The 25,219-nt window shown below is 33.5% G+C and overlaps 1 protein-coding gene across 2 annotated transcripts in view; it reads left to right on the top strand.

Annotated features, from left to right (window-relative positions):
• The window catches only part of LOC129807812 (protein mothers against dpp), a 242,094-nt gene that overhangs the window by 115,640 nt on the left and 101,235 nt on the right, over positions 1–25,219 (top strand). For both annotated transcript variants that reach the window (XM_055857312.1, XM_055857311.1), the window contains 2 exons: positions 3,648–4,815; positions 12,536–12,642. In XM_055857312.1, the coding sequence (XP_055713287.1) occupies positions 3,648–4,815; positions 12,536–12,642 (1,275 nt within the window). The remainder of the gene's footprint in view (positions 1–3,647; positions 4,816–12,535; positions 12,643–25,219) is intronic.

Genomic DNA, 25,219 nt, shown 5'->3' with positions numbered 1-25,219 from the left:
TGCGGATATACCCAAGAAGCATTTTCTACCTCTTAAGCAATTTCTGGAAATCTACCAGTAAGCTTGACCATAAATTAGTTTAGATCTACTCCTCCGACTCCTCCCTAGCCTATTTGCATAACTTCAACATTCTCTGTGTAAACCCTATTAAAACCGACTGTAATATTTTGGTAATAAATTGGTCAGCCAATAGTAAGCAACGTAAAATTTGTTTAAAAATCATTAAAGTTTATATAAAGAATATTTTAATATTTTCAATGAAATGTTTACAATTGATTTTGAAATAAAATATAAACAGTTAGAGTTGATGAATTTTCCATCATTTTGCCTTGGAGGTTGGACTTTGGACATAACACTAAGACGGCGACGGTCGTATAGGGACGGGACCAAAAAAGATGAAATGAGAAAGAAAAAATTAATGAATATAATAAGGTGGGGTAATTGAATTGTTTTCCGAAGAGTGCTACTTAAACGCTTGTTTTTGGACTGATGAAATTCTTTTTTACTTTTTCTAAATCCATAGAATTATTCACTGTTTCATTCAGAAACATAATATAAAAAAATTATCAAAAGTATTAAAGAAAATTTATAAAATAACAATGAAACTGAAAATAGTCAGCATGCACTAAGTGGATCGCCTTTTCGCTAATTCACTTTTAATTAAACCTTTGGATTTAAAATACTTTTTTCACAAGGAAAAAACAATAAATGTTTTCAATCAACCAGCTGTCATTAGCGAAAATATCACTGCTAGAAAATTTTCAGTGAAGAACCCAGCTGGCACAAGATTGAAATGAGTCGATTACACTCTCTTATTTAATGGACAAGAATATTATTTTTGTTTTTCTCGAACTTGAATAGTTATATTATGTTAATGTAGTAACTATATTACGGAAATAAAAATAAAAATATTATTTTAAGTGGATTAGTCATAAACGATCCATATAGCGAAGCACCCGGATTAGCACATTTGACTATATGACAATTTTTTATTTTATTTTTTTTTTAATTTAAGAAATTATTTTTTTTACTATTTTTATTTATTGTTATTTGCATTATTTTTATGTCTTCTAAATTCAGGGGTCTACTCTGCCAATAAAAAATACGGTAAATTATAGAGATTTGGTATTCTAAGTTTAAAATTTCGAAGCAATTCTCAACTCAAAAGTCTCTATTTTTTATGTTTTGGAAATTTAATTTGATTCCAATTAAACTTTTTAGACAGAAATCTCCCTGAAAGATTTTTCACTAGCATAGACCTTTGTTTTTTTTACTAAGTTTCACAATCTTATTTTTCATACAATTAGTGGATTTTGCCTGGAAATTTGAATTTTACAGGATTCTTTCTATGACTTAATTAAATTCTGAAATACTGTACTAAATTACTTAATCTAAATTTCGTCAAAATTGTTTAATTTAAGTCAAATCGACCAGATTGGTGCAGAATTCAATTAAATTTGATTTGGAATCCAGTAAAATCCAGTTAATTTTTAGTCAAAATCTAGTAATTATTCATTTATGTAGCGAAACTTAGGAGAAAAAATCAGTAAATTTGTCTCTAGTCTTTCAGGCAACTAAATAATACATTACTTTTACCATTTTAATAATTTAGTAAAAATTTAGTAATTTGAAAGTAAATCTTTAGTAACCAATTTAGTAGAACGTTAATAAACCAAAATTTTGTGGTCTATTATAAGAAAAACCTAGAAAAAATCATAATAAAATAATACATTAGTGAATTTAATAAAAATTTCGTGATAAAGTAATTTTCAAGTAAAAATGTAGTCATCTAGACAAAAAGAAAAATCCTAACTAATTTAAATAAAAGATAAATCTAGCTAAAATTCTTCTTTTTCAAAAAATCATAGTACCCAGTGAGCACAGTTAGCTGAAAAAATCGTGTTTTCAGCATAGTTTTGCTGAGTCGATGAGCAAAAATATGCTGACCGGTCAGCAGTTCTCGAACAAAAAGTGCTAACTAACTAAATGAAAATAGCACTGCCTCGCGAGTGTGATTTTAAAGTTAAGAGAATTCAGCTGAAAATGGATATGCTTTCAGCTTAAATGAAGTCGGTTAGCATTTGGTGTTCGCTGTGCGTTTAGCCTTAAAATATTTTACATGGTTCCAGGAGAAATACAAAACATATACAGTAGGACGTTTCAACTAGGAAATTTTTTTTTGCACTATTCTGAGGGTGCTCTACATGATGAGACAAGAAAGTTTTTCTTCGACGACCATGTGATCAGACGCTGTTTAGAGGTGGCTGAACGACCCTCTGTAGAACAAATTACTGATTTTACCGGATTTTACACTACAGAGAGGGTCGTTCAGCCACCTCTAAACAGCGTCTGATCACATGGTCGTAGCAGAAAAACTTCCTTGTCTCATCATGTAGAGCACCCTCAGAATAGTGCCAAAAAATTTTTTCCTAGTTGAAACGCCCTAATATAATAGGTTTGGGTTACAAAAGTTTCATATACACTTATAATTCTCTTCCGAAAGGTTTATAGAATAATAATAAACAGTTAGATTCAAGGATCTATTGAAAAATATAGATTGTAAATGCCACTGAGATTTTCGATGAATTTGAACAGATTCTGTCAAAGCGTTTCCATGATGAAATTGCTCTCAAGAGAAATATTTTGAAAAGGAAAACTATTAATATTAAAGAGAAGAAAAGTATTTTTTGAAATTTTACTTTGTTGCAGATTAGATATACCGATTTTATTTTTTTTTCAAGTTTTTATTAGGTAAAATTTCAAAGTTTTTTCTTGATTCCCCATCAAGGTCTTCATAAGATGATTATCCCTGTCCTTTACGATTTTATTCCACTTTTTCTTAAAGTCCTCGATGTTCTGAACATGTTTGGTCTTCTTATGGGGAACTGATTGGACTTTATAGGTCCAATCCTATCCAATAGGAGGTTAAAAAACAATCTGAGTGAAAAGTTGCACATGGATGAAAATGTAGCTGTAATTTTAATAGCTGTAATTTGCGTAAAATGTAATTTTTACGCAAATTCTCAATTTACCGTGTTACATTATCTCCTACTCGGTGGCACTAGGTGAAAATAATATAAGAAAATTGAAGAAATAAAACGAAAATGCGATAAACGGCGAGCAAAAAAAAAACTGTAGATTTTTTTGCTACAGTTTTTCGTACAGTTTTTTTTGCTCACGGTTTATCACATTTTCGTTTTATTTATTCAATTTTCTTATACTATTTTCACCTAGTGCCACCGAGTTTGAGATAAGGTAACACGGTAATTGAAAATTTGCCTAAGAATCTTAATAAAAATGCGTAAATCTACGAAATACGGTGAGGGCTTTGACGGTGACGGTGAGCATTTTACTGTCAATGTGATTCTGCCCTTAGTCATTAATATTTTTTTTGAATGTCTGCATTTTCAGACTTCAAGAAAAACTTACGTTATTTTTACGAAAAAATTACTTTATTAAGACAATGAAGTTATTCACTGCATAGGTAGTTAAATTTAGGGAGAGTTATGTTAGAAGATTTACTAACATTGAAAGTAATTTTAATGACCTGAAAATTACCTTTTCCTTACGTTGAGTTTGCAATTTTGTCAGAAAATGTTACTTGGGAAGTTCTAATTATTATTATTATTATTATTACTTTTGTTTAGCTCTTGTGATGAGCAATCCGCAGCAGATTGCGGGGAATCAGTATCAGGAAGTGTCTCAGACAGATTCTGATCCTAAGACTGACCAAATGACCAAGTCTGTGGCATCGAAGGTGTCTGTGAGCTTTATCACGAGCGTCACGAGTATCACGAGCCTGGACACGGGGTATCAGGGAGACGGTGAGATGTCCAGGCCGGCGAGTCGTGGAGCTGATCATTCCCCATCAAATGGCCCAAGAGCAAAAGCTCCGCCAGTTCAGGCATTCAATGCCGCTCCGGTGCCGCGGAGGCAGGATCCCATGACGGATTCTGACTTTTTCACTGAGAGCGATGCCGATGACATTTTTCATCATCAACGCGGGGGCGACAGGAGGGCACAGGTGATCGATGGGCAGCTGTATGGACCATCGATGCAGGCAGCTAATGTGTATATTCATCAGCCGCAGCAGGGAGATGATTCCTGCATGGAGTCCAGTGGAATCTTCACGGATGTCGACAATCGGGCTGAGGATGATTTTACGCATCGTTGTGCAGAGAATGACATGTCCCCGGACGGTTCCACGGACACTCTTCAGAGCAATGGGACGGAATGCAGTCAGAAGAAGGGCAGTGCAAGTCAATCACCTGCCTCGTTGCCCAGTCAACCCTCGCAGCAATTGCTGAATCCCTCGCCGGCGGGAGTCAATGCTAGTGCGAAGACGGTGGAGGAGAAGGCAACTGATGACGCGACGGCTATCGCTGAAGTTCGCGGGGCACAGAAATCGGCGAACTCGGGCGATATGGACAGTGATAAGAGCACAATTGCCACACAGCGATCAGTGAAGAAAGTCAGTCCCAATCGGAAGCACGTTAAGAGTGAGATGGGAAGTGCTGGGAAGGTTCGTGAGGTCCGGAGGGCAAATACCGTTGGTGGAATGAGGAGTGCCCATGACAGTGACATGGAGAATCAGGAGAACAAGGTGCCGCAGAAGAAAATCAAACCGCCAAATAAGTGGGATGGGGTGATGAATAAAATAGCCGAAGGGAAGACCACCGGGAAGACTAAACTCAATATCAGTGATGTGAAATCCAAAGTGTTTTGTGGACTGTCGAGGGGATCCAGTAAAATTTCGGCAACGGGAAGCAGCACTGAGCAGAATTCACCAAAGAGATTGACCATCGCGGCCAAGAGGTAAGTTTTGCTCTACCTTCTTCAATTTTTTTTCAAATTCAAAATTCAAAACTAAAACACTCGGAAAAATTCAGGCGGGAAATTTGTTACACTAGGAGTAAAACAGGGGCCCATCAAGCCTAATAAAAAATGAAAATATTTTTCACTTTTCCTTGTAAAAATTTTGCAGATATTGAACCGCGACTTAAACAAATTTCCTCGTAGTTCTTGTATTATTTCGGCGAACATTATGAAATATGTATTTTTAGATAGCGAATGCATGATTTCGACATAATCAGACTGATAAGTCAATTTTCTTTAGGAAAATACTCTTTATGGAAAAATGAAATGTCGAGAGGCCCCTGAGTAAAAAGTATTTTTAGTCAAAAGGAGGAAATTCTTAGCTAAGACGCTCACTGAATAGCGCAAAAAAATCAATTTAAGGCATTTTAGGAAGTCGAGAATCTAATGAACACCAAAAAGCAAGAGGAAGCAAAAATATTTTGTTAAATTTTGCTAAATTTCGAGCGGAAATTCATCCGAAAAAAGGTTGGTGTCTCGGCTCGATTCGACTCACTGAGCCCAAACAGAAGTAGATATTGATTCTCCAATAGTGTCTTGGATGAATGGTAAATGGAACTCTATTTACACAAAATGTCGTTCATGTTCGAAGAATTCAAATTCAATTTCGAATTTTCATACTAAATTTTCGAACAAGATGGGGAAAATTTATTAAATATTCCACTAAAAAAGCTGGCGAAAGAGTAACTCAGTGATTATGGAGTGATTAAATAATGAGACAAGAACAGTACGGGTCGTTGTTCTGTTTTTTTTTCCTCACAAAACAATGTGAAGACTGACACATTTTGACACTTGAGCACTTCGAAATTCGAACAGGAATTATTAATTATTAATTTGAATTAGGAACAGGAATTATTAATTTGCGGAATTATCAAGAAGTAAGAAAGTCTCTTTTTTGGATCTTCAAATAGATTTTCGAATTTTTCAAGATCTGCTTCTGTACGGAAAGACTCGGAAAGCCACCCGAAAAATGTATGGTGTCTTGTCTATTTGTTGTTGATCACAGCCTACTGGTCCGAAGAAATTTTATTTTAATTGAAAAATAATTCTAAGGTGTCTTTCTGCAAAAATTGCAATTGAAGTGTGTTTGCTTTTTTAATTGATGAAAAACCACTTTGTTGGAAAATTAATTCTTAAAAATTTCGACCGCTACTCACAGCAACTTACCCGAGAAATGGTTTCTGTCTTGGCTATTTGTTGCTGACCGTATCGACTGGCTTGAAAAAAAATTATTTCAATTGAAAAACCAGTGATAAGCCCAGATAAGTTTGTGATAGCTGAGAATTTTTACAGGCAACCTCGAAGTGACTGCAACTTCAAACTCGGTTTCTCGTTACCGAATTCGTTACCGTTTAATAAGAAAACCAGTGCTAAGCCCAGATAAACTTATGGTAGCTGAGATTCCTTACAGGCGACCTCGAAATGCATGCAACTCGGAGTGCTTTCAACTCGGAATGCGTGAAAATTCGATTGTGAATATAATTTTGGGGGTAAAGAATCGCGTCGAGCAAACGGTTCTCGGCCATCGAAATGAATAAAATTGCCTCGACGCGATTCTTTACCCCCAAAATTCAATTCACGATCGAATTTTCACACATTCCGTGTAAAGAATCTCAGCTACCATAAACTTATCTGAGCTTATCACTGGTCATTTTCTATTTCAAATAGTTTAAATGCAGAAGGCCAACGGATGAAAAAAAAGTTCATTGAATCGGTTAATAAACACTAAAGATAGAGTCCGGTCCATATGGATATGGTAAGGGTCGGGTACAGTGGGTTGGAGTAGCAACGGATGGGGATGGGACCCATCTTAGAAAGATCTCGACCTCAGATACAACATATACTAAAATTTCATCGAAATCGCTGCAGAAACACCAAAAATGCATTCCGGCCAAGACATTTTTGATTATAGCTCGGGTCAGGGTACATCGAGGGAGGAGTGCGACCCACCGTTGGAAAGGCCTCGACCTAAGCTATAAAATACTAAATTTGAAAGAAGAAGCATCGTCTAGTTTTCAAAATATTCAAGATCGAATAATCGAAAATCGATTTTTCGATTTTTTGCTACAGTTTTTCGTACAGTTTTTTGCTCACCATTTATCACATTTTCGATTTATTTCTTCAATTTTCTTATATTATTTTCACCTAGTACCACAGAGTACGAGATAAAGTAATACGGTAATTGAGAATTTGCGTAAGAATTGCAATGAAAATGCGTAAAATAGCGAAATACGGTAAGGCTTTGACGGTGACAGTGAGCATTTTACTGTCAATGTGATTCTGCCCTAACCCTTATTACTAAGTACTTTACAATAGTGCATAAAATACAATTTTTTCCACTATTCGTAAATTGGGAAATGGTATGACTTGACTAATGAATTTTTAAAATCTAAAAAAAAATACTTTTTAATAATGTTTTATAGTGATATACATAGGTTATTTTTTTTTAACAAACTTTGATATAAAGACAGGTAAAGGAACTTTCGATTTAGTGTATTTGCAACATTTGCAATAATTGCAATGTAAATATAAAATAGTGATATATTGTTTACATAATTGATTATCATTTATCCAGAAATTCAAACTAAAAGAAAGTACTTCAAATAGAAGAATTAATCAATAATTATTAAGGTTTTTTTGTGTATTGAAATAGCCAAACAAAACTCCAGGAGGGCAGGAAAAAATAAGGACTCTGTGTTCTTAATATCGGGGTGTTAAAACACACAACGCAAAAAATAAAGCCGCAATATATATTTTTAAATTAATCTTTATGAAGAAACGATCATAATTGTGCATAAAACTCGCATTACTTAAGTTAAAAATGGTTAAAGTCCTAGAATCGGCACTGCTTCAGCATGAAACGGTTAATATTATGTTCAAATCATAGCTTTAACACGAAAAGGTTAAAATTGCAAATAAAGAGCGCACAGCTTCAGCACAAGACGGTTAAAATTGAATATAAAATCCTCACAGCTTCCGAACGAAACGTTTAGCAATTTAGATCGTTTTTACTCGGATTCTGTCCAGATTTTATTTAAAATAAGGTAAAGTGCCCTCGAGTCGACCGGTTCCTCGACTCGACCGGTTCCTCGACTCGACCGGTTCCTCGACTCGACCGGTAGGTCAATTTTTGAATGTTTGATGGCAAATTTACACGAAATTGTCACTGATTCATATTATTTATGGAATAATTGACCTATTAATGTTAGATAATACGAAAAATACTAATGCTAATATAAATAAATTGAATAAATAACTCTACCGGTCGAATTGAGGAACCGGTCGACTTGAGGGCACTTTACCTTAGATACAATATCGTAATTTCTGTGTGAATTTTTGTTTAATACGTTAGTCTCATTTTAATAATACAGCACGATAGTTTTTAGAATATTATCACAGAAACATTCATTACCACAGAATCAGTGTTAGCCAGGAAACACTGATTGTCTCCATTAATATTGTTTTCGGGAATGTGATGTCTTGGACAAGATATATAGCGAAATCCAAAAAAAAAATTATCGTTATGAAGAGAGCAGGAAAATGATTTTTACAATATTAATGAAGATTAGCAGAAACCACAGAACAATTGGAAAACTCCCTGAGCATGTAGATATAAAAGTTCAAAAATAATTAATCGTTTAGATAGTTACTATATTATATTGGTTCAACCGTGTAGTACAAAATTAGAATTGGGATTTCCAGTAAATTTCATCATGCATTTTAGACGAAAAGCTTTACAGCAGAAAGCCGCAAAATATTTTACTGATTACAGCGAAATCTTTGATTGCGTAAAAAAAATCAACTTGATATTTGATGGGTATCAAATATCAAGGCTCTTGGCAAAAATGATGTAAAATGCAAAATGTAAAAAATTCGCCTAACCCTGGTACTTAGTTAAGGTCTTTGCAAGTGTCCTTAATTGAGAGAATGGAAAGTACTTTTCACTAAGCACTTAAATAAAGACTTTCGACTAAAGGCTTTTTAAGTAGTTACCAGCCGTATAAATGTCTTAATTACACTGTGCAACAATTTCAAACTTTTTTTTTGTCGCCGGGTTCTCATGCTACTTTTTCTATTGCTAGGGTCAAATGATTTACGAAAATACTTATCATTTTGATTTCATTTGGATTTTGCGACTGGTATTTACGAAAAACGGTTTTTTCCGTTTTTTGATACTTGGGTGCCTATATCTCCGAATCTACTGAACCGATTTATTTCTCACTAAGGAATAATTTGTTCTCCTTTAGATGCCCGATAAATCCTCTGAACAGATGAAGTTCGTACAACCGACACCAGGGGCGCTGTAGTCCCATAAATGTCAGAAAACATGTAAAAATCGAAATTTGTAGCAACTTTGATCAAGAATATCTCGAAAACTAAAACTGTTCTTAACAATCTTATTTATGGGTTTGATAGAGAATTTTATTAGCTACATTTTTGTTCATATACAACTTTTTGCTCAGATTATTTTTTAGCCTCGAAATAGAGGTTCAAACGAAAAATGAGCACCCAGCCAACTAGAGAAAACCCTCATTATTTCACACATTTTGACTTTTTCTTTTCAAGTTGAGGTAAATCCAGGATATTTTCATACTTTTTCTAAATTGCATAAGTTTAATAAATATATACATATTTTTTCTTTTACATCGGAAAATTTCTTAGCCCAAGATACACAGTCTCAAAGATGGCCTGACGCGCTTCATATTTCACTTGTGATTTTTGACAAAAATTTTAAAGTGCTCTATTTCGGGAAGAGGCCAAGATATTTTTTGCTATTTTTTTTTTAAATCTGACATGTAATTTTATTCTCTTTAAAGGCGTCTCCAAACTTTCCCCTATCATTGTAGGAAGCAACGTCAAAATAAAAAAAAGGCAATTTGTTTATGAAAATTGATTCTAGTGTATAGATACCATAAATCGACATACTTTTGATTTTTTTTAAATTAAAAAGTATATTATTAACATAAAAAACTACATTCCCTCAAAGAAAGAGGGTCCACTTTTTTGTTGAACTACTTAATTTTTTTTTTTTGGAAATTCCCCAAAACAATTGAGTAGTTAAACTCAAAAATGGATAGACTTCTTTTCAGGGAGTATAGCACCACAATAGTATTTACCAAAAGGAAAAATATTGAAACTTTTGGATTTGGTATTTAAAAGAAAAAAAGTTCAAATTTTTTTTTTGGTAAAAACAAAAGTTTTTCACATTTTTAGTACATATACGCTATTTTTTTTAAAAATGTTTTAGACTTTGATCACTTTACTTTTCGAAAAAAATACAGTACGACTCCAATAGAGTCAACACATGTCATGTCTGCAATATTCTAAGTTATTTTTCTTGTTGAAGTTACTATTTCACTCATTCAAAATTGACTCAGATTGTTACTCGACAAAAGTAGTTTAAAAGTTTGACATTAAATTTGAAATTTTACATATTTTTACATATTTTTCACTGTGTTTGAAATTTTTAGGAATTAATACTATCAGAGTCGTACTGGACTTTTTATTTATATATTTCGCAATAAAAGTCTAAAACATTTTCAAAATAGAGTATATGTGCCAAATATATGTTAAAGTTTTGTTTTTGACAAAAAAAAATTTTTTGGACTCTTTTTTTTAAATACCAAATCCAAAATTTTTATTATTTTGGCTGTGTATCTCGAGTTAGGATTTTTTTTTAGCCAAGAAAAAAAAATATGTGTACATTTTTTTCATGTATTTTCACAAATATTTAAGACTATGAATTTTCCATCTGCTTGTCTCTCTCTCTGTGGATTGCCCCAGTTATATGTATATTCCTTTTTTCCAACTTATTATCACTCTGTAGTTTAAATAGTAAGAGATATCAACTTTCGATCTTCGATGATCCCCAAAAATAAACATTATCTAAAAATGTTTTTTCCCCTATTCCCCTCCATCCTCTCTAAAATTATATTTTTTCGGTTTTTCTCAAAATTTATCTAAGCTTTTTCAATGTAGTTTTTAATGTTAATAATATACTTTTTAATTTAAAAAAAATCAAAAGTATGTCGATTTATGGTGTCTATACACTAGAATCAATTTTCATAAACAAATTGCCTTTTTTTTATTTTGACGTTGCTTCCTACAATGATAGGGGAAAGTTTGGAGACGCCTTTAAAGAGAATAAAATTACATGTCAGATTTAAAAAAAAAATAGCAAAAAATATCTTGGCCTCTTCCCGAAATAGAGCACTTTAAAATTTTTGTCAAAAATCACAAGTGAAATATGAAGCGCGTCACGCCATCTTTGAGACTGTGTATCTTGGGCTAAGAAATTTTCCGATGTAAAAGAAAAAATATGTATATATTTATTAAACTTATGCAATTTAGAAAAAGTATGAAAATATCCTGGATTTACCTCAACTTGAAAAGAAAAAGTCAAAATGTGTGAAATAATGAGGGTTTTCTCTAGTTGGCTGGGTGCTCATTTTTCGTTTGAACCTCTATTTCGAGGCTAAAAAATAATCTGAGCAAAAAGTTGTATATGAACAAAAATGTAGCTAATAAAATTCTCTATCAAACCCATAAATAAGATTGTTAAGAACAGTTTTAGTTTTCGAGATATTCTTGATCAAAGTTGCTACAAATTTCGATTTTTACATGTTTTCTGACATTTATGGGACTACAGCGCCCCTGGTGTCGGTTGTACGAACTTCATCTGTTCAGAGGATTTATCGGGCATCTAAAGGAGAACAAATTATTCCTTAGTGAGAAATAAATCGGTTCAGTAGATTCGGAGATATAGGCACCCAAGTATCAAAAAACGGAAAAAACCGTTTTTCGTAAATACCAGTCGCAAAATCCAAATGAAATCAAAATGATAAGTATTTTCGTAAATCATTTGACCCTAGCAATAGAAAAAGTAGCATGAGAACCCGGCGACAAAATCATCGTTGCACAGTGTTATGGACTTAATAGGACTTTATTAAGAACTGCGCTAGTAATAATTTCCCTTATGTTACCTAAGGACTTTGAGCATTTCGCAAAGCCGTAAAGTTTTTTTTACCCCTTTTTTAACACTGTGCAGTGTTTAATTCTACCCCTGCTTTACCTTTATTTTTCTTATTGTAAAATTCTGCCGCAAATTGAATATTTTCCAAGATTGCACAATTTTTGAGACAGAGTGGATCAAGTTTAGTCATATCTTTTTTATCTAATCAATATTTTTGGGTGTTCTGCTGTTCTTTGGTGGGTCAATTTCACTATCATTCCTATTTAAACATGAGATTTGTTACATTTTAAGTTATTCGAAACAAGACTTTGTAAAATATTCTGCGGAAAAATGCTGACATTTTCAATGAATTCCAGATTAGATTCAGTTTGGAAACTTTTTATTGACTTATTGAAATGCGCGATAAGCCAGCCACTGTTTGAATGGTCTGGAATGACCTATTATGAGTTGTTAGACTTTTTTTTTCTTCGTTAAGTAGCGATTGAGGTAGATCATGATAAGATATGTGGATAATTTTATTTCGAAATTAAACTTTTTCTTGCTGCATATTTCGTAAGATACACAAATGGTTCTTGAGAGAAAAAATGAGCTGAAAATATTGTCTATTATCTATTCGTGGGAATTTTCCTTTCTTCTTCTATTTTGATGGAAATATCGTGAAATGTGTGTGGAATTCTTGTTTTTCAGGGGACGGACTTACAGCAAAGACAGTCAACAGAGTTCGCAGAGTGACTTGAGTGTTTCTGGAGGTGGTTGTTCGCCAAAATTGCAACCAAAGTCTTCTATCTTATCACGTAAGTTTTTTTTTAATGTTCTCACTTCAAGTAAATTAATTATGAGACCGGGTAAAACTTGTGCTCTCCCAAGTTCATAAAAAGGCAAAGATGGAGAGAGAGAGAGAGGGAGAAATGTTAGTGAATTATTGGTGTTTTGGGTGAATGGGGAAAAACAATTTTTCTTCAACATGAAAAATCGATAGTGATTAGATTCCTTCGTATGTGGCCTCAAACATTATTTTTTTTTCTTCATGTTTCACGTTCATTTGAAAAAGCTCACGATATATCGGAGGGAATGATCGATAAATCTAATTTTAATAGTTTATTTGTTGTTGGCCATAACACAGAATAAAATTGAGGCTACTATCAGTCTTTTGGGACGTGAAAATAATCATTATTTTATTGACTGGGACATTGAGGCAAAAAAAAAACGAAGAAAAATTCTTCCCTCAATTACCCAAAAAGAAAAAAAGAAATTGGGGGTAATTCTGCTTCAATGTCCAAATTGCCATAAAAGCAGAATAGTCGTTAATATGAGAGGAAAATGTACACGGGGGTTTCTGACATGGAAAATTTGCTCTTTAGGAAAATTGAGAGGAAGTCCAATTAATTTACTCTCGATTAGTTCCAATTCAATTTCAATAATGTACTTGAAACACTTTGTCAAAAGCATCTGGAATTTATTTAAAGTGCACTAATCATTTACTGTCGACTGTAGTAACTCATTTCAGGATGATCTGAAAAGTCAAAAATAGGTACAGAGTTTTCTGTTAAAAGTTGTGCTAGGCTATATGGACCCGAGTGAGTCCGACAGCCTTACATAAAATAGAAGAAGAAGAGTTGTGTTGTTATATTTTTATTCTAGCAGTTTTGACATTTGCTGCCATTGCGGAGTGAGCTTTCTCTTTTGACATTTAATGCTTAACTTCTGAAAATACTAAATTTTGAATCTATAATACAATGTTGTACATTATTTCGAATTTTGTTGTCCGAATTCTAGCAGTTTTGATGGTAACTGTTATTAGTGAGATACAGTAGAGTCCCGATATAGGCCATCGTTCTATAGTTCACAATTTATCGACCGTTGATTTCAAAACATTGATTTTAAGTTAGTTTATGTCTTTTAGTACGCGATATGCAATGTTGTCATAATTATTTTAATATTTCTGGTAAACTTTATTGAGTAGTTGTGATAATCGTGATCCATAATGAAGAGAGCGAGGACAAGTACCACAATCGCAAAGAAAGTAGAAGCCGTCGAGCAATTTCAATACTAAAAGTCGTTGATAATTTTAAAAAATGACATGGACTATAGTGCGACCCAAGTGTCAAATCTGGAACCAAATATGGACTATAGCGAGACTCTACTGTAGTGCTAAACTGTTTGTTTTTTCTATTGACACTTTGTTGCAGAACTGATAGAAATAGAAAGTTTCTGAAAAAAACTTAATACGGTCTTCTAGAATTTATTGATTATAATTCTAGAAGTTTTAACTGTAATAGTTATTACTAGGTTGGTGATAAAATATGTGTTTTCTCTGTTGAGATTTTATTGAATAACAGATAGAAATAGCAAGTTTCTGAATAGACTTGATAAGATTTTTCAGATTTATCAATAATAATTCTAGCAGCTTTTACTTTTGCTGTCTTTGAAGAGCAAGTTTTTTTGTTGAAATTTAAAATTCTAAGCTGCTGGAAATTCTTATTTTTCGAATCTATAAAGTAATTTCTTAGAATATTCAGCATTTAGAAATCCCAATTCTAGTAGTTTTATCAGTTAAACACTGAGAGGAATCCGAAAAAGTGTAAATAACATTCCGGAAATGTTAATTTTACCCTGCATTCTTGATCCGAAATCGGTGTAAATATTATGCTTTTTATGTATTATGGGTTAAAGTTATCCTTTTTCATGTTAATTTTAACCTTAAAAAGGTGTAAAATTAATATTAAAAAATGTTGATATATTTTTACACCTAAAATGTGTTAAAATTACGAGGAAAGAAAGTTAATCGCATCCTCTTTTTTCTCAGTGAAATTATTTCTAGGCGGATGCTAAAATGTTTATTTTCTCCATTGGCATTATTGCTGAACAGATAGAAATAGAAAATTTTAAAATAGATGTGGTCAAGTCTTTCAGAAGTATTAGGCATAATTCTTGCACTTTTGACGTTTGCTGTCATTGGCATTTTTTCTCTGTTCGCATTTATTATACTAAACTACTGGAAATACTACACTATTGAATTTATAAAATGATATATTGGAATATTTCCCATTTAGTAATCACGATTCTAGCAGTTTTGACGTTTACTGTTACTGCTAGGCTTGTGATAAAATCTTTGTTTTTTTCAATTGGTAATTTATTGCAAACCAGATGGAAATAGGAAGTTTCTAAATAGACTGAATCTGGTCTTTCAGACTAATTATAATTCTAGCAGTTTTCACTGTGACTATTATTGCTAGGCTAGTTCTTAAATGTTTATATTCTCGATTGACATATTAATGTTATTGCAGAATCAAGTAGGAATAGCAAATTTCTGAATAAACATCATAATGTCTTTGGTAGAATGCCATTTGGTGTTTTAAAATGATCGTAATTCTAGCAGATACAAGAATTTCTGTCATTATCTAGATCATTCTCTCTCTTTTTATTCTCTTTTAAACTCCTGAAAATATTATTCTTTAAATCTTTTAAGTAATTGGTTAAAATATTTCACACTTAGTAAGTCAAGTTCTAGCAGTTTTTACGTTAGACGTAACTGGAACGCTAGTACTCAGAAGAATAAGTTTTATTAAACGGCTAAATGAATTTTGTTATTTTTTTTTCAAAAGAATGTCTTTTTACCAATTTGACAAAACGATATCACTCTTTCTTAATTGAAGATATTAGTTTTTTACACTTATCAAATTAGTATTCCAGCAGTTTTGCCATTTGGTGACATTGTAAGAACAAATTTTGATTGTCGAAACGTAATGTTAAACTGATACAAATAAAAAATTTCAAGATAGACGAAGTCATAAGGTTTTGAACACTTTGATGATAGTCATTCTAGGAATTTTGACGTTTTCTGCCATTTATGGTGACGTTTCACTCTATTGATGTTGAATGTCGAACTGGATGGGAGACAGAATTACCGAATGGACAAAACCATATGGTGTTTCGCAGTTTGAAATCCAAATTATAGCAATTTTGACATTTGCTGTCATCAAGGAAAAGTTCTCCCAGATTCTAGAATAAAAAAATTCTAGAATTTTTCAGATTTGCCATCATTCAAGTGTGTGTGATGAAACTTTTGGTTTCTATTAAGATTAAGTGTTGATCTGCTAGAAATAGAATATTTCTGGAAAGAACCATATCTTAATATTCTCACACTTGATTATCCTAATTCTAGCAGTTTTTACATTGAATTGAAATAGAAATATAAACTTATATTTTTTCCTGTTGGAAATAATTTTCTAAATTCAAGTAGAATGACACAAAATTATTCTTGAATGCCTAGAAATAAAAAAGCAAATTTACTTGAAAAATTCAAGATTACAGCAGTTGTGACATTTCGGAAATTTCTAGACGAAGTAAGATTAAACTTAGTACTAAATACTAAATATTTTTGTTTACGATGAAGCATCAAAAATCTGGTGTCAAGTTTTAGAATATTAGGAAAAAGATTTCTAAGATTGAAAAAAAGTCCTAATCAAATATGAGTTAATGGGTAATCCCATGAAAAAGGTTTTTAAAATGCAGTAAAAATATCAGTGCTATAAAAAAGCATTATGAGAAAATATTTTACAATTTTGACAGGGTCTTTATTTGAAGAGCTGGAAGCTTTGTCTTAATTGGGATTTATAATTCTAGCAGATTTGACACTTTGCTTATTTTATTTATATGAATTCTGGAATAAGGGAGTTTTGCCGGTTTCTGGATAAAATCAGATGTGATAAGTTAGGAGCAGCGGTATTTGATATACATTTCAAGTAAAACATGTCGTTGAATTGAGTTATAGTAAAACTGCTAGAAATAAAATTGTTTCGACGTGATATTTTACAAATTTCTTAAACGACAATCTTAATTTGAAATGTCAAAAACGCAAAATATTGATCTTTGATTTTTTCCGAAGGGTAAATGTAAAAACTGCTAGAATATTAACCTTAACCAGTCCAGTTGCTACTTAATATGTGCTTCTATGAATAAGTTTGATTTATGCATTTCGAGATTCATCATTTTTCAACCAAATTCATTTCCCAAGAGTGGGAGGATGATGCATTTCTGTCTTTTCCCACAATTTTGGAAGCTGAAAGTCTTATGATCTCTCAATATTGCTTTCCCGGTACCAATTTTGTCTGCAAGTCAAATTGTAGCTCAATCTTGTTCACAATGATGGAAACAAGTGTTTTGAGGTTTTTCCTTGTTTTTTTTTCTGTTGCCTTTCTCGAGAGAAATATTACATTTCTATCGTGAGGAATATTTTAGGGGCCTGATACTTGGGAGATTCCGTGCACGATGGCTTCCTGGTCTAGCACTTTCTCTCCTTCAGCCGGAATATGATGAAGAACATCCACTTTGCGCACTTGTGGATGCAAAGTGTGTGATAAATTGCTAAATATAGAACTTTATGCTTGTCTGCCCTTTCTCTCCTGAATTTCATAATTTATTGGTGAAATATGGAACAAGCATCACGGAAGACTTTTATCCTCTGATACTCTCCTACACCTCAATAACTCATACTTAATGGATTTTGGTCGATTTGTCGCCTCGTCGAATATGTTTATTGTCATCCTGTGGTACATAATAAATTTATTTTCTCCTTTTAAGATTTCTGATAATATCTCGCGCATTTATAGTTGAATTTATCAATAAATGTTTCTTTGAGCGAAAAGGCTTGAGAGATTTGGCGGATGGTGTGAACTATAGAAATTTTATGGGTCATTTAAAAGTGGATTGTGCTAAAATATTTGCAATAATTTGTTAGCAATATTTCAACATAATTTATGACAATATGTGAATCTATCCGATTTATTTCACGCATATTGGCATTTGTCCCAATTTCTGCAATTTTATGCTCTTGAGAATTTGTGTGCAATTGAATTTTATCTTGATTCAGTTTGAGATAGTGCACCTGAAAATCTAAACGATATTTCCGGAATAAGGAGATAAAATACGCAACATAAATTTTAAACATTTGTATAACCCTAACGTTTTGGAAATGTTTGAAGATTATAGATTATCCGCAATTTGCAGCTTAGGCTATAATTCTTGAGAGCAACAGCTATGTCTGGGCCTAGGGTACAATTGATAGAAACATTCATTCATGAGTTCTGCAGGACAATTCTGTAATAATGTGACACTGTCACTTAACGAATTTTCGTGGTAAATTCAGGAACGGGACAATATTTATCTGGACAATTTTTAGTATTTGATATAAGACGCATTTTCGAATAATTCTTCTTAATTTACCACATGTAAAATAATTAAATTTGTCATAAAGCGTTATTGGAATTACTGTCACTGAATTCCCCTACTGGCTAATCTACAAATTTTGGCGGAATTATACCCTACCCCATAGCAAAAGGAAGCGGAATATGACTAACAAGCGAAAAATTCCTCGGAATTTTCCACTATTTTTCCTTAAAAACTTCCATAGGAATTTTCCATAATACGTTCCAAGGAAAATTTAATGGATTTATGCTGGATTTTTTTACATAGAATACATCCATGGAAATGCTCGTGGAATTTATGTGGATTTTTCCACCAAAATAAAATGGAGAAAAAAATGAAGCTGTCACATGCACCTCATGATTTTACTTCCGAATTTTATAGAAACGGCAAAGATTACGAGGATTATAATATGTTTTTATAAACCAGCAATAATGAATTAACACTTTGAGCAATAAAAAAATATTTTATAAAAAAAATAATTTTTCCTAAAATATATATTAAATAACATAAAAACAGTATTATTTTAGGTTGGCGGCCTATTTAATGTAATCACTTCATTATTATCTACATGAAACGCAGTGTCGCATAATTTATTATATTATAATTGCCACATGAATCACTAAAAATGTTTGCGGAAAGTTTGGAAACAAATTATCCACGTTGTCACAACACCATTTTATTTGTTTCACATTCGAGAAAAAAAGTGGAAAAAACCATATAAAACCCTATGGAAAGATAGTGGAAATTTCCATACGATTTTTCCAGCTTAACCCGCGGACGTTTCACATGTGAGTTTCCATATAAATCTTCTACGGAACTCCGCGGAATATAACGCCGGAATTCCAGCATATCGTACTAGAAAATTCCATGGAGCACTATGATTCCAATGGAACTTCCGGCTCCAAATTCCATAGGAAAACTTAGTGGAATTTTTGCGTCAAATTCCGGCGAATTTTGCAATTTGGACGCAAGTTTTCCACTGGAATTTTCGCGGAATTTTGCTATGGGGTAGCCTCTATTTCCACTACAAATTCAAGCCTTTATCTTAGCTCCTACGATATCTTCACTGTTGACTTACGTACCGGGATACTAGAAACGTTTAGAGCGGTCCTCAGATCAGAGCTTTAGCCGAGTTCCCGAAGGTCTTAAAATCCTAAATGACGAGCAATTTCATTTCATTTTGAGAACGTAATAGATCACTCATCTTTAATAATTCAATCATAATTTTTTTTTTTCAAAAAATCGTAATTGTTAAGAAATTAGAGCAGTTAAGCCGTTTGATTAGCTTTAGGTCTGACGCCTGTATAAGTCTTTTAAGCTTTGATTTCTGTGAACTAGATCCGGAATGACACGCATCTTCTTTCTTAAAATCATATATTTTGTTTTTCCGGAGTTCACTAGACCTTTTTTAGCTGCCGTACTCTCTATAGAAGCGTACTTTCTATAGGAGTTCTCTAGAGATCTCGGTGGCGCAATAGGTTAGACCGTTGGCTCTTGGGCGGATCGATCCCCGGCTTGACTCACAGTGTTGTGAGTTCAAGTCCCGTCCGGCGCAAAGATCTGAATGTCCAGAAAAAGACATTTTCACTGTGATATAACGTAATAAAAATGCACCGCCTTTGCCCTAAAACTCCGGGAACATGGAAGAAACCTTCGCACTACGAGAATTCCTCGTTCCTGGGCGATCTCTGATCAGCAGATTCTTCCAATACGAGCACGTTGTAAAGATTACATATAGTGTTTCGATACGATTAATAATAAATAAGAGTGCTCTAGAACTTCTCAGTACGATGTCTACTTTATCCGCGAGGGCTAGAGTCTGAATTAATGTATTGAAAATAGTACCGCCAGGATTGATCCCTAACCCTTTACAATTTCCTCCAGGGTAAAGTGAGAGTCAAAATCCCGAAGTTAAAATCCTGGAGTGTTGCATTGAACCTTTTAGATAGTTTATTGTCTTCGTTTTCTCTAAAATCCTTCTTAGTACATTTTAAAATGAATAAAAATCTAGACGAAGCTTTGAGTAGTATTTCAGCCCTTCCGGTATTCTTCCAAAGTGTTTTTCACATCATTTGGTTCGTAGAAGCCATATTTTTTGTTTTTTGTTTGGTTCTTTTTTGAGAAAATTCAGGAACAAAAGAAGTGGCCGAAATTGTAAGCTGTCCGAAATTTAATATGGTTACCCTAATGTGTGGAATAATTTTTTAAAACACAGAAAATTTCCGTTTATTTCTTGGAAGCGCGGGTGCAATCTCGGGAGTAGCTACGATAATAATAATGTGGGATATTGGCATTTGGAATTTTGACATTCGAGATTTTGGCTTTCAGGATTTTGGATTTCGGAATTTTGACCGGGAACCGTTAGAACACATCCTTGTTTGAAGAATTTTCAAATAACAAAATAATTTTCTATTGTCAAAATTTTTTTTTTGGGACATTACTGGCCCACCGGTGTGGTGTCCCACTCATCCTTAAAGGGCAAGTTCCTGCTCGCCTTTCGGAAATGTCCGCCTTTCGAAGTGTCCGACTTTCCACGCTCTTAGCCAATTACTTGAAAAACGTCTGTATTCTCCGACTAGGCAAAGGTCTCAAGTAAAAACTTTCTTTTCACTTTGATTATATTCAACATTGTGCAACAAATTGATAGTGACACTATCCCATAGTGCAATTCAATTTATTTTATGTCCATAGATTTCATCTCAAGAAGTGGCATAATGTGGTAAAATGTGGGCGACAGGTGAAACAGGCAAACAAGTGTAATTCTCGTACAACAAACAAGGTGAAGAAACACGCACCTCAATATTTACCTATCCGACTTTTCCTTCTATTTAACCATTGTTATAAAACAAAAAGTCGTAGTGCAATGTTGTGGGAGAGAGATTTAGTGGGGGGAAGTGCATAAAATGGAAGTGGTTTCAGGAGTCCCAATACACAGTTAAAACAAAATATTGAAATAACACTTTATTTTAGAGCGTTTTTATTGATGAAATAACCAATATGAAATGGTAATGAAACGATATTATTACCGTAAAATAAATTTTATCGTTTTTGTAGTAAATTAAACGGGGGTTTGAAATAAAGAAATGGCTTACGGTAGAATTTCTAATTTCGGACAAACTAATTTGAAATTCGGACAATTCTTCTTGAAATTTAAGTAAAAATCAATTAAATCATCTTCAAAGTACTATAGAATTGCATAATTGTTAAATTATTGCTAGATTATCAAAGTAAGAGTTTTCAAATAGGTTTGTCCGGAATTGTGCACTGTCCGGAATTACAAATTTCACCAGAAATCGCTTTTAAATCGGCATATTTCGAAATCGTTCGGTTTTGCTTTTCTTTGCTTTTATCTTCTGTTAATATTTTGGTAACGACGTTAGCAGTTGCGTTTGATGGGCATGTGCTATAAACGAAGATCCCTCGATGATCTAGGTATTCCACATATTTCTGGGAGTAAATTGTTTGCCAACCTAATGCTTTCTGCAAGTTAAGTCCTTTATCAGTTGTGATAATGCCAAATTTCACTTTGAAACCTAATTGACTTGCAGTATTAGTAAGTTTCTGTAACATTGTCTTGGCCAAAGAATATCCTTGGAAATCCTTTCGAACACTTGTAGCTGATACGTAGAGGGCTTCTTCAATATTATATAACCGACAGATTTGCGATCGCAGTTTCATTTCTTCGGCGAAGATCATCCCAATAATATCACTCGAGAAATGCTCAAAAGGAAGTTGCTTGAATTCTTTAAGCTTTTTCTGGGATACGGTTTCACTAAATCTGTTTGCCAGGCATAGTCCAACTAGTTCTTTTTTGTTGTCATCTGTTAAGGCTAACATTGAAGCTCCTGAGTTTAGGCATTTGATATAATGTTCCTTGTTCTCGTCCGATTGATGCACTAATCCTGCTTGAGATGTACTAATGTAGGGCAGGAAGTTCTTTTGAAGAAATTTTAAAACTACATCGCTATCACTCTTTTCTGCTAACCGAATTAGAATTGGACGATTCTTCAAGAACAATCTAAAGGCGGTCATACTTGCTATGATACTGCACTGTGTATGATTTTGAAATAGCTTACATGCGCTTAAATATTGTCTCCTTTTATTACATATCACACCTGCTATAAAAGTTCACTTTATAGAGGAAGTCATAAATTAATTATGAATAAAACTTGTCTGAAGATATTAAAGGGAAAATAAAATATTACTTGCCAGAATTGTATTTCAGTAAAACTGGAAAAGTTTTCGATTTAGAGACGTTGTAGATATTGTTAATTCAGAAGAAATACATAGGCTGTTAATATTATTGTTAATGTTGTTTATGAATTGGCAAGTTGGCTTCAAAGGTCTGATAGTTCCAAATATTAGCCAAATAAAAAAGGACAGAAGTGAAATTCAGAAAAAAATATGCAGACAAATTTGCAAAGATTTTAGGTTTTAGCAACGGTTTTGACACACGTGTGAGAATTGTTACTGAGGAAAATTCCAAACCTCGAAAGCGTTTTTTGCGACTTAATTTTTGTGAGGAGAAATAAATGAAGTGTTTTTAATGTTTTTAAAATAAAAAAGTCAGTTTTACTAGAATTTTCGTACAACAACTTTTGCTATGAACTGTGAGCCTATCAGTATCTCTAAGGGCATTTTATGAACTTGATAATAATAGCCAGATTTTTACTAAAAAATTTAATTATATTATAGAACGGAAATGATTAAATTAGGCAAATAATGTGTTGTTATATTCGTTGGTACTGCTGACCGAATAATTGAACTCTTAAATAAGGTTTTTCATCCATCTACAGATCTCAGGGTAAAGCGGTAATAAACTTATCGTAGATGCAAGTGAGTTTGTCCTCCGTGGGTGACTTTGACCCATTACTGTTCGTAAGCTTTTCTTTAATTCTTAAGAGAGATCGGATTGGTAAAGATCATCCTTAAGTGCTAGAATTAAACAAAAGCCTACGAATATGAGGTCGACAAAGTCACGGAGGACAAAGTCAGCTGCATCTACGGTAAGTCTACATTTTTTAAAGTTCAGTGTATTATATTCGTGGACAGGGTCATTTGAATAACCCTGAGTAACGTTTTCTTGCAATATTAGAAACTTAACGTGAGGAAAACGTTATTATAAAGTAACTAAAATGTCATCTAAAGGAGGTAGCTCTGCTAACGGAAATCTTACGTTTTTACCCCATTAATAACTTTCTATCGGAAATCAAACGCTAACATTCAGTAGAATCATGCAATTATTTTGCAAAATTAAGTTAAAAAGTTTTCTTTTTGTTAAGGGGTTACGTGGGTCAAAAAGAGTGGAAAAACAGAATATTTTCTTTACTTTTTTTTCAACATACTAAATTTTAATTTTAAAAGAACAACATTTCAACAATATTTTTTGAAATTTTCGGGGACCTTTAGAAAAAACATACTTTTTGGTGGACAAGATTTCTCAGAATATATTCATCTAACATCAAAAAACTAATTATTTCCTGTTAGCTGATAAGTTAAACTCGTACTTGAACGGTATACATGTTTTTAAAATATAATTTGGGTTTTTGGTGAAGGGGTAACTCAGTTCGGGGAACTCAAGCCAATCTGATCAGGGAACCCACAGTGAGCCCAGGAAACTCATGGGGAACCCAGGGGAACTCGAGGAATTCACGGGAAACTCTGGGAACCCATACATTTTTTTCAGGGAATTCACGGTTAACTTGGGGAACCCGGGGAAAAGCCATACATTTTTTGAGGGAACCCGGGGAACTTATACATTTTTCAGGAAACTCACACATTTTTCAGGTAACTTTCAGGGAACCTCGGGAGCCTATATATTTTTCAGGGAACCCTGTAAATTCATACATTTTTCAGGGAACTCATATATTTTTCTGGGAACTCGGGCAATCCATACGTATTTCAGGGAACCCGGGGAACCCATATATTTTTTCAGGAAACTCACGAGGGACTCAGGGGAACTCGGGGAGCTCACGAGAAATTCGGGGAACTTACAACAAACTCGGGGAACCCATACATTTTTACAGGGAACTGACGGGGAACTTGGGGAACTCGGGGAAACCATATATTTTTCAGGGAACCAGGGGAACTCATACATTTTTCTGGGAACTCGGGGAACCCATACATTTTTCAGGGAACCAGGGGAACTCATACATTTTTCTGGGAACTCGGGGAACCCATACATTTTTCAGGGAACCTGGGGAACTCATGTATTATTTCAGGAATCCTGGGGAACCCGTATATTTTTTCAGGAAACTCAGGAGGAAGCCAGGGGAACTCGGGGAATTCACGGGAAACTCGGGGAACTCATACAATTTTTCAGGGAACCAGGGGAACTCATATTCTTCTGGGAATTCGGGGAATCGATACATTTTTCAGGGAACCGAAGCGGGGGAACTCATGTACTTTTTCAGGGAATCCGGGGAACTCATGTATTTTTGCAGGGAATTCGCGGGGAACTCAGAGAACCTACACATTTTTTCAGGGAACCGGGAACTCGAGCCACTATCTTTGCTTATGAATAACACCTTGTTTTTGGCAGAATTTTGTACAAAAAAAAAATTTCGGCGTATTTTACACCACGTTTTGTCTTGTAGAATAAGTTGTGATAAAGATAAAGAAAATTCTACCTTTCAAGTACGAGTTTAACTCATCTGCTAATCGGAAATATTGAGTTTTTTGACGTCCGATGAATAGGGGAAAGGCTCATAATTTTGTCCAGTTTCTTATTTTGGACACTTTGAGGATAAAATTGGACACTAAAAATAAATTGATTAAAATGATGGATTTTTATTCCAATATTTGATGAATAATGAATTCTGTCTAAATATTTGTTCTTTTTGGAAGATTTTGACACTAAATTCGTTAAATTTTGAAAATGATTTGAGTTAATATTGCTTTGTTGAAAATTCAGTGTGAGCAATTACTTACGAGAAATATGACAGAACTTTGTGTTTACTTTATAGTCTTATTTAGTTGTGGTGAAGTACTAACAATGTTTCTTCAATTTTTTTGAGTGATATTATTGAATATTGTGTTGATTCACGTTAGTGGTGATTTGTACATTTGATCTGAAGTGAGATTTGCCTTGTGAATTAGATTTTTCGTGTGAAAAATGGGAATTTTTTTAAGACATTTACCAGTGAGGTGATACTCTTTATTTTG

This window comes from Phlebotomus papatasi, chromosome 3, assembly GCF_024763615.1.
Source record: "Phlebotomus papatasi isolate M1 chromosome 3, Ppap_2.1, whole genome shotgun sequence".
NCBI classification, from domain to species: Eukaryota; Metazoa; Arthropoda; class Insecta; order Diptera; family Psychodidae; genus Phlebotomus; species Phlebotomus papatasi.
Note: the sequence above shows the minus strand (reverse complement) of the source record. Positions and strands in the feature narration are given on the sequence as shown.